This window comes from Homarus americanus, unplaced genomic scaffold (genome assembly GCF_018991925.1).
Source record: "Homarus americanus isolate GMGI-L3 unplaced genomic scaffold, GMGI_Hamer_2.0 scaffold41027, whole genome shotgun sequence".
Lineage (NCBI taxonomy): Eukaryota > Metazoa > Arthropoda > Malacostraca > Decapoda > Nephropidae > Homarus > Homarus americanus.
The window spans coordinates 3,152,108-3,162,928 of NW_024745073.1; the positions used below are offsets into that span (position 1 = coordinate 3,152,108).

The window sequence follows — 10,821 nt, forward strand, 5'->3', positions numbered from 1 at the left end:
CGTTAGCTACGCCCCTCGTCTTTAGCTACAAATAGCTGATTGGTTTCCCTGAGCGTTTTACCTCCCCCCGGACTACGCATATATAAGCGCGTATTTATATTGACCTTTAATAATAAATATTTAACATTTTCTCACATCCTCTCTGAAGTGCTAAAGCCTTGAAATGCTTTGCATTTTGATAATCCATATATTTAACATTATTTTAGATAATAACAGGTCTGCTTACTAATTGTGAACACATTTAATTTTAATTTTCTATGAACCAATCGGCTATTGGTATAGAAGAGGGGCGTTGGTCTACGGGTCATGTTAGCGTGGAGAGAGTATAGTTCGTTGTGTCGTCTGCTGAGCGGTGCAGAACTGGAAGGTGGTCTGTTTCTTTGCAAGTCTTTTTGGAGGCGATTGTGTTAAAATGGTGTTTACATGTAGCAGCATATTAAGTATATGAAATCAACTTATATTAGGCATCTTTTTAGAGTAAGAAGTATTTACAAATCTATTCAGGAAATAGGTATTTATATTTGCAGAATATAGACTTGTTTTTAGTCTTGATGAAAAGTAGTAGAGGATGACAGGGAAACAGTATTGAGGCCGAAACATTGTAGGAAAAAAACCTCGTCAACAGAACCTTTGTGTAATTGTTGTTGAGTGTATTTTAATGAATGTCTCTGTTGTCTTGGTGCCTCTGACCTACCATAACATACTGTGAAGTTTTTAACCTTCAGAGCCCAAAGAATTTGACAGCCTGTGATAGCATATTGATTACCATATTGTATTCTGAGAGTCTTTTGATGGTTGTGATGAAGAGATACTGTACTGTTTTACCAAAGTTTTAAAAGCAATATTTAAATTTTTCACCGTGATAAAAAAGGATCATATGTATAATGTACCAAAGGGTTGACATAATATATTTTGCCGTTAAGTATAGAGCGACAAATATTTGATGTCTGTATTCTTGCAGGAGTTTTATAAACTAGAAAATACTAAATGACAATACAGAACTCAGCATAAATAGCTGCAAGCAGTGGTGACTTAACACCATCTCCCTGTTTATAATGAGCAGGAACTTATTGTATAATATAAGACTACAATATACTGTATATACTCTTAAAGAACAACATTAAATCTTTCTTCACGATCGATAACAAAACATCCAGGAATCAGTGTCTCCATTTCAAGCCTTAAAGGCGTTATTATATGTCTACTCAGATGTGTCTGTTCTGCATCAAACCTCCATTACTTTCGTAATTTTGAATAAGCAGGTATTGATGAGAGAATTTTGAAGCGATGATCAAACTTTTGAGATAAAATATGTATAATGTATAGGAGAGTAACCACTAACATATTAATCAACAGAGGGGAGAGGCTGTGATATTAATAGAAAAATGCCTGCCTTGAAAAGTTAGGCATAAAAGCCTTTATTATGTGCACTTGTAGGTGAGGAGACAGTATGGCCCCCTGATATTGTTTTTAGATGCTGACGTCACTGTATATTACGTCAGCGTTTCTCACTACGCCTCCCAGTGAACTACTGCTACCAACTACTCTCTTCAGGGAAATATATGTGCTGTCACTGGCTCATATTTATCAGTTTGTGGTAAAAGTGTGATTGGCTAATTAATAGAACCAACGCTCCGCTTTCCTTATTGGTTCCTAAGCTAAAATCTGTCTCCCTAAAGTGGCAGTATTTACATTATGATTCACTGGTGTGTATACTGTACTTTAGTTGAAAGTTCTTCAGTTAGATGTAGTCCAATTAGCTAGCTAGTCTTGTTCAGTGGCAACCCACTTTAGCTCAGAATTAGGCAGGCATCACCGAATAGTCTAAAAGAGGCTGTCTGTAGCTTCCTATGTACCCCTGTACTACAGAACTTCCCATTTACAAGTATAGGATTCCTCGACTTAAAACCAATTATTGTTGTCCCTCCTAAAAAAGAAAAAAAAAAGAAGAAAATGTAAAACCTTCCAAACTTAAAATGAATTCTATTGACTTAATTCCTTATTTTGTGATACGTAGTGGGATGGAATGTCTTTGTTGTGGACATAATGATAAGGAATTTTTTTGTAATGAATGTTAATGATAAAAACCAGTTTACTCATGCAAGGGAAATTAAATCTGTAAAATACTCTTTACAAGTTGTGGTTGAAAACTGTTTGTGGTAAAGTATTGGTCATTGTTTATTATAATTTAATATAATTTAATGGATTTCGTCCTTAATTTCTATACTTTCTTTTTTTCTTCCTTGTGTGTGTGTGTGTGTGTGTGTGTGTGTGTGTGTGTGTGTGTGTGTGTGTGTGTGTGTGTGTAGTTGCTTAAGTATTTGTCTGCTTCTATCCCTCTCTTACACTTTATTTATCTGTCTCTCATTCTATTTCATATCCTCTCATTTTTTTGGATTCTCTGTTTCTCATATTTGTTTTTCCCTTCCCTTTCTCTCTCTTTCTCTCATTCGCATTTTTTATCTTCTAAATCATTTTCCTCTGTTTTCTATATTTTTTGTCACTTTATCATCTTTCCCTACATGTCTATTTCTTTCTTTTTTTCATCATCTCTTCTTTTACCTTTCCATCTTATTTTTCCTCTTCCTTTTCCTTTCATCATCCACGTGTCATGCTAATTGACTATCCTTAACCAAGGTGTGATTATTGACTTGTACAGAAATAGCGAGGAACTCATTTTAGCCTTGACATTCCTGTGCATATGTGAATAATATCTAAGGCATTTATTCCAATTACATGACACTTAATTCAACTTGATGGCGTTTTTTTCGTAGACCTGCACGAAAAGTCAAAAGACAAATGTTTTTCTGTTTAATCTTAGTTTTTTATTTCTTACAAGTTCATAATATGTCAGAGTGAAGTATGTATTGAGACATTATGCCAGGATGGGTGGTGTTGGGGGGGGGGGGTGACTGTACGGTGTCAGGTATTGGTAAATAGTGATGCACTTGGATATGATAAATAGTGAATGTGAATAAAGTTAGTTGGTACGTACTTAATCAACTGGCACACTTGACAAATTGACATTGACGGTCATGAGAGTGTATGGGAGTTAATTATAACTGTAGCAATGTAATTGTATTAGAATTTAAATGAGAACATATGAATTAGTTTCATTGTTACTGGAGACAATTAAACAAGATTTATACTGTTAACTGGGACATTGTAAGTGTAATGAACTGTTACTTAACGAAATGTTGGATTGTTAGGTTATGAGAGTGCTGCTGGACATGAAGTTTTAATATATTGTAAATGAACGTAGTTTTTATTAGTGAAAATTCAAGAATCTTAGGCTGTTACTCGAATACTCAAATATGTTAAACTGTTATGTGGAGAACTGTAAACGTGTTGAACTGTTACCTGAAGAACTGTAAACGTACTGAACTGTAAACGTACTGAACTGTAAACATATTGAACTGTAAACATATTGAACTGTAAACGTATTGAACTATCAACATATTAAACTGTTATTTATGATTCACAAAGTGTATTAGCGTGTTACTGAGTCGATGTGTATTTGTGTGAATGCACTAGAGTGCATTAGAGTTTTATCAGTGAAGTTGTGTATGACTCGTACTTATACACTGAGTTGTGTAAATGTTAGATTGTTTCTGTGGACAGTTTTAAGTGTTAGAATGTTATTATTAACTTCACCGTGTGGTCATAGAGAGAGAGAATACTTTATTTTAACACTGTACAGAATCACTATCTTTACCAAGCATTTTACAAAGGAATATCATAATAGTAAATGATTAACTTCAAATAGAACATTCTGTACCTATTTGTTTAGCTGTTTCTTTGTCTGTCTCTCTCTTTTATCTCTCTCTGCCTCTCTATCTCTCCACCCACAGACGAAGTAGTGATGACTGTGTAAAATACTATGTGTATAATGTCTTTCGCATTGTTTGTAATTACTGTACTGTGCTTATGTATGAGGCGGGTAGAGGCTATATTTTCATGTCATTGGTTCTAAGTAATTTCCTGTATTGACATACCAGCTTTCCTTTTCCTCTATAAGGGGTCTGAGTTATGACCACAGTTTGAATTACGACCTCAGCCTAATTTACGACCACAGTCTAATTACGACCAGTTTAAGTTACGACCACAGTCTAAGTTATGACCTCGGTCTAATTTACGAATACAGACTAATTTACGATCACAGTCTAAGTTACGACAAAGTCTAAGTTACGCCCACAGTCTAAGTTACGATCCCAGTCTAAGTTACGACCACAATTTTCTTCACTACAGTCTCCTGGAGGCGACATTTTATTTAGGGACGTGTTTAGGTGTCATCCTTGAGCTACTGGGTAATTATTTAATTTTGTTTGTGATATTTACGTTCGCCAAGTTTGTTGCATGTTCTGCATAGTTGATGTAATGATTTATAATGAAAAAAAATATATCAACCAAATAACCTTTTAAAATCATGTTTGTGAAAATTTTTTGCAACTGATAACAATTGATAATAAATATGATATCAAAATTAAATACCTGAAGTTTTGTTTGACCTTTACCGTGGTGTCAGGATGTGGTTATTTAGAATATTGTACAATGTCTCAGAGCTGTTCAAGAGGCATATGCAATATTGTACACTGTCGCAAAAGATATCCAGAAACATTTGGAGCATTACCACTCGCCGAAGTAAAGGCCAGAGGAGTGTGAAAAAAACAAAACAAATTATATATACGCTCTTCTCTTCTCCTGAAAAGTATAGAGAGCATTTGAAAAAAAATCCAAAATCGTAAAGAACGTGAATTGGAGGTGAAACGACAAAAGCACATAGAAAAGTGAAAGTCAAGTGCGATATGAAAATATTGGCTGCAAATATAGGAGAGTTTAACTGCTTTATTGTGTGTTCTAGGTGGAAAAACTGCAGTGCACATTCCTCAGGTTCAACACGCTACTAGGATTGATGTTATCCGCCATATGTTGAGCGAAACAAAATGGAAGAATTGAATTGATCATTTGAAACCTCTTCCCTGTGAGCTTGGCGACATCTATGATGCATTTGTAGAAATATCTGATCATACATACAACCGTCACAGGCTCATCAGGCCATACTATAAGGTACTAATGCAAAAGCTCTTGCAAATGGCGTTTCAAATTCAAAGTATTATAATGCATATAACTCAATGCTGTCTCGCCTTTACCTGTGGTCGCCAGTTCATTTTATATGGTAATAAACTCAAGGACTCCCACAGACATACGCACATCAGAGATGCGCCTATTTTTTATATTAGAGGGCCAAGTGACCACCCAATAAAACAGGTATTAAAAAGATCATGAACATAATACAAATTAAACTCTGTGAGACAAAAGCAAGAGGTAAGGCAGTATGTTGGTTTAAGGTCACTTCAGATGGCCTTTGAAGGGTTATATAAAATACTCGGCAATGTTCTGTCGGGTGACAATAAACTTTTGATCACACTGTAATAATTAATAAATTGTGTTAAAAAATACTGTGCCGGCAACTTGATAACTTTTAGTTTAAATTATAACTAGTAGTGCTTTATTACATCAATGAAATAAGCTATCATATTTACCGCTGTGACCATCATCTGAATTGCATAACACTGATAGTAATTATGATACAGTAACTTATAAAAAGTACGTTTCAAAAGTAACAAATAAGTGAGATATATAAAAGAAATTGAGCAGTTATAGTCTTCGTTTAAAATAAAAGACTGCAATAATTTATTTACATGAGCTATTTTCTGTTATTACCAAATTCTTGTCTAAGTGATTCCATTGTATGGTTTATTTCGGTTTCGAAGAGGAGTGGTTCAGTAGTGAGTGGGGTTAGAAGAGTCGACCCGAGCTTCGAACACAAGTGATTTACTGTGTGGAGGAGGAGGAGGTGGGGGGTAAACTTTGGGGCAGGTGACGTGGCTACAACATACCCTGCACCACCTTAGTCAGTCACCGGCGACTCTACCATCGACACACCCTGGCCTGCCTTCCTGCTTTGCTCGCCGGCTACTCTACTCTCGGGATTAATCCCTTTACCATCAGAATCGTAAGCAGTGAGTCTCGTCTAGCATCCCTTCAGTGTGTCCGTTCAAGCTTGTTTGTTGTATTGCAATCATAGTGTTCCTTTGTGTGTGTGTGTGTGTGTGTTTTTATTTTTTTGAAGTTCGTAAGATTTAACGGCTCGCTTATTCACCGTAATTGTCGTACTTGAAGAATCTAGATTATATATGTTAATTATTTTCTAACTGGGAAATATTGGCGATCTTGAAGAAAAGCTTTATCTTGAAAGTGTCAGAGGAAGCGTCAGTCTTGTAAATAGGAATTCATTATGGTGACTGCGGCATCTCGCAGCAGTTTTGAAACGGGACATACTAACCAAAACTCGGCCTAACTAAAAATGTTTGGTAGTGTGTAGTGATCCGCGGACTTGATGGCTGGGGTAAAATTACTTTAGTTCCCACTCCTATAATGTTTTTAAATTAAGGATTTCCACTTAAAACGTCATTTCAATACTGGTACATAAAGTAATTCTGGTGTGGACGAAGAAATTGTATAACGTTTACACGTGACTTGTAAGAACAACTTAATGGGGATTGCCATAGTTCAGGGATTTCTTCACTAAGTGCTGAGTGGAGGCTACGGCCTTCTTTGATGATCTTAAATGGGTTTATTACGTTTTTCCTCAATCGAGCCTAACTGAAATATATTATAAAACATACAACGTTAGCCCATCGCTTTATTGGAACAAAACATTCTTTGCGGAACAAAAAACTAGGTTAGAGAATTGCTTTATATTTTTGGATACCGTAAGACATGAGGAGGAAATGGCTCGAATAACCAAACCTAAACGTTCACTAGTTACGGTGGTTGAGGTGTATTCTTTCTAAGGAGGTTTACTAAACCTCCCATAGTGAGCTTCACCCACACGCCTCGTGGGCTGGATCGTTGAATAGGTTTTTGGTATATACATATATAAAATTTGAAGTCTTAAGTTAACTATATAGCTGCTTGGCATGAACACTGTTAGTTGATACAACTAGGTTTGGTTTTATTTGTCGATTAATTTTGGTCTGGTTGAAACTTTTTTTATCATTTCCCTTGTCAGTATTACGTGTGGTGTTTACGTATTTAAGATTTTGACCAATAATGTTGACAGCATTTTGGCATATACAATAATGCTGACCTAACCTAATAACCCCCAAATAGTGTTAGGGTTAATGTTATAAGTGAGCGAGAGGGAAGGGAGGAACTTTTAAGTGATAATTTGTTCCCTGAAGTGAATCTCTTGTATTGTTTTTGCATATTTCCGAGGATCTGCTCTTCATTTAAGATATATTTCATGTATAATGTTTTTGTAATAATTTCCTATTCTCTTTAATTTTTATGTAATCGATACAGCAATTCAACGTTTATTTAAGCTGGGGTGTCTTATCTTCACGTTCTTTCTATAACAAACATCGAAGTTAAAAAATAACTAAACCTGTCAATGTACTTTCTATACTGTAAGCCCAGTATATTAGTTTTATCCCTTACGTCCCTTGTCATATGAATAATTACAAGCAAACACAACAATCGGTTCGTTGTTCAAATGGCTCGTTTATTAACCCCGCCCACTGATGCGTCACTACCGAATCGTAACTCGAACACTGAATCAATTCCTTCGATTGTATAAGGCATTAAGTACCTAATTAAGGCTTAAGTCAATTAGTATTATTTTGTGGTTGGTGGTTGAGTAATTCTTTAAGTGGGGTTGTGATGGTTGATGATTCATTGTGGAAGAAGCGAGTCCTCAGTCTTGTTCAGTATGGGGGTAGTCGAGGCTTCAGTCACGTCTCCAAGCCTCAAACGGAGATAAAGTTGCATGGAGCTGACATACGCTACATATTCGTTTGTAGTGTCGGTTTGTTTCGCGCAGGAATTGTAACGGTAGTTTTGTTTACAGTGTGTACATAAACGACAGATATAAGCGTAGAAAGCAACATAAGTAAATTTGCGGATGACGTTAAAATATGAAATTTAATTAAATCAGATAAGGACTCGGCAAAACTACTGGAAGAACTCAACAAATTTTACGCATGGTCTGAGAAATGGTAGATGAAATTTAATGTGGACAAATGTAAAGTACTTAGCCGAGGAGATGTAAACAGAAATCAGAGAGCAACGTTGATATAGAGAAATCCGACAAAGATTTAGGGGTAAGAATCTTAAACAAACAAAAATGCAAATTTGCCCGAAAAAAGGCTAAAAAAGTACTCGGGTTCATACAAAGGAGTTTTAGTTAAAAGACTTGCGATGTTATCCTAAAACTGTATTCTTGTTCTCGAGACCTTGCTTGTATTATGCAGTTCAGTTTTGAAATCTGACCAATATCATGGTAATTTTGAGGACATTTTAAAGCTATGTGCGTTTGATATTAGGAGATATTTTGAGGTCGATAGCAATTATTTTTTTAACTGTACAAAAATGCCCGAGTACAATACTGCATTGAAGAAACCGTATTGGAATTTTCTGGTGGAAAGGGGGGGGGGGGGGGGGTCCAAGCCCCCCAGGACTCCCCTGAATCCGCCCTTGCGGGACTGCCCAGTATGGGTCTATAGGCCCGCTGTAGTTTCCTCAAATATGTTCTTGTGTTTAAGTTGCTGTACTCCGGTTTACCCCAGGTACATTAAATCTCCAGTTACTGTTTTTTCTCCCAGGTAATTTTCTTTACTTGAGGGATCTTACCAAAGCGCTCAGTAAAGTCTGAATATCCGGAATCCTTGTCCTGTTCTCTTCGCTCATCGAGACTTGACCACAAATCTGCTCTAAGGTTCACTTCCTTCACAGAAAAGTTGCACAAAGCCAAGGAATTTTTAAACTCGCAGTACAGGTGGATTACACTGATAAATTCAGTGCGTTCGTCTCGTTCAAGATTCTTCGAACACTGCTGGAGACAGCTGGCAACTCGAGGCAGTTTGTTTACTATAGTACGTACTAAAAATTATGAATAAATGTAAAAGTGATCGGTTACTTAGTTTCCCGTTGATTAATTTAATGATTGGGCTTTGCTTCGTATTTTATTATACTACGTGCCATAGTAAACAAACGGCCTTGCGCTGCCAGCTGTCTCCAGCAGTGTTCGAAGAATCTTGAACGAGACTGTATATAATAATTAATGAAAGCTCTTTACTGCATAAAGTCAGGAGTCGCTTAGTTCAGAAATTTGTTATTGCAGAAATTGTGTGGATGGCTGACCGTGACATACCCCAACAGTTGAGAAAGGGACCTGCTGCTTTGAGTTTTTGCAGCATCTGCCTCGAGAGTTCGTGTACTAGCCGAAAGACCTTGGGCCCTTGTGGATTACTTTAATTATGGCATTTTGGAATAAATTAGTTCAAATACAGTAGTTAAAATCGTTAATTTTCACATGCAAGATGTTTGTGTAAATTTAATTTACAAAAAGTTAATAAGTTCGGTATTGTTAACTTGACTTTGAAAGATGTTTTGTTAATTTAATAATGTGTAATAATATGCCACTCTTTCTCACAGTCTTGATGAAGAAATACCGAGTCCAGACAAGAATAATAAACTCCTCTCGTGTGACCCAACAAACTCTTATCAAAAAGGTAATATATTACATATTTAATTGAGTTTAGTTTTAAGAGTATTAACAAAATCAAAATTAAGTAAATGCAAACAAATTATACAACGTATTTTATTTTTAAGTAATCTTGTTCTTGATTAACGTTAAGCTTTTTACATTTGACTTGAAATGCCAAACCAGTTTTAGGATTATTAGATTGTGTACTAATTATTTTAAGTCCTACTAATATTTTGGAGGCGATAAAGTAAATTTCTTGTTTATAAGCCTCCTTAAGTTAATGTTTTAAAGTTCTTGGTTGGTTTGCAAGTTAAATACTTTACTTATTAATTTTAAGAATGAAATTATTGCAACTCGGAACATATTGAAAAATTAAGTATTAATATAATTTTTAAGGCTTGTTAGATGTTCAGCTAGACTGGCGTTTTATATTTAAATATGATTTTTTCTTTCAGGTATACGGAGTTTGTGTAACAGACTTTGGGCCTTGGAGCACTGATCTGAATTCTCTCTCCAAGCATCACTTTGAAAGACCTCCAGCAGTGGCATGACCCCTCTCCAAGCATCACTTTGATTGTCCTCCAGCAGTGGCATGACCCCTCTCCAAGCATCACTTTGATTGTCCTCCAGCAGTGGCCTGACCTCTCTCCAAGCATCAAATTGACCTCCAGCGGTGGCATGACCCCTCTCCAAGCATCACTTTGATTGTCCTCCAGCAGTGGCATGACCCCTCTCCAAGCATCACATTGACTGACCTCTCTCCAAGCATCAAATTGACCTCCAGCGGTGGCATGACCCCTCTCCAAGCATCACATTGACTGACCTCCAGCAGTGGCCTGACCATTGCAGCCAACATAATGTTCTTGTATATTTGGTGTAATAATAAAATGGCAACATGGCCTCCAGCTTTCATTACTCCTGGACACTTGGTCTCCTGATAAAAAAACTTCTCTGCACATGGTTTGTTTGATCAACACAATAGATTTAGTCTCCACACCATTAGCTGCTGATCCGAAAACACCTAAAGGTTTTTTAAGTAATTTAAATTAAAAAAAAATATTGAAATAAATAAAACTATATACAAATGAATTAAATATTTAAAAAAAAATATTTTGAAATAAATATTAAAATTAAATATATTAAAAAAAAAAATATTGATTAAACAATCAAAATTTTCAGTGCTTTATAAAAAAAAAGGCAATTTTCACTTTTTCCTGTGTAGCCTATCTCGATTGCCTTGTTTGAAGTGACCAGTTTACACATCCAACGTT

General features: G+C 35.9%; 1 protein-coding gene across 1 annotated transcript in view; it reads left to right on the forward strand.

Annotated features, from left to right (window-relative positions):
• The window catches only part of LOC121878531 (solute carrier family 35 member G1-like), a 133,087-nt gene extending 122,638 nt beyond the window's left edge, over positions 1 to 10,449 (forward strand). Inside the window, exons 6-7 of the mRNA XM_042384800.1 lie at positions 9,499 to 9,575; positions 10,006 to 10,449. Coding sequence (XP_042240734.1) covers positions 9,499 to 9,575; positions 10,006 to 10,101 — 173 coding nt within the window. The 3' untranslated portion in view covers positions 10,102 to 10,449. The remainder of the gene's footprint in view (positions 1 to 9,498; positions 9,576 to 10,005) is intronic.
• The last annotated feature ends 372 nt before the right edge of the window (positions 10,450 to 10,821 follow it).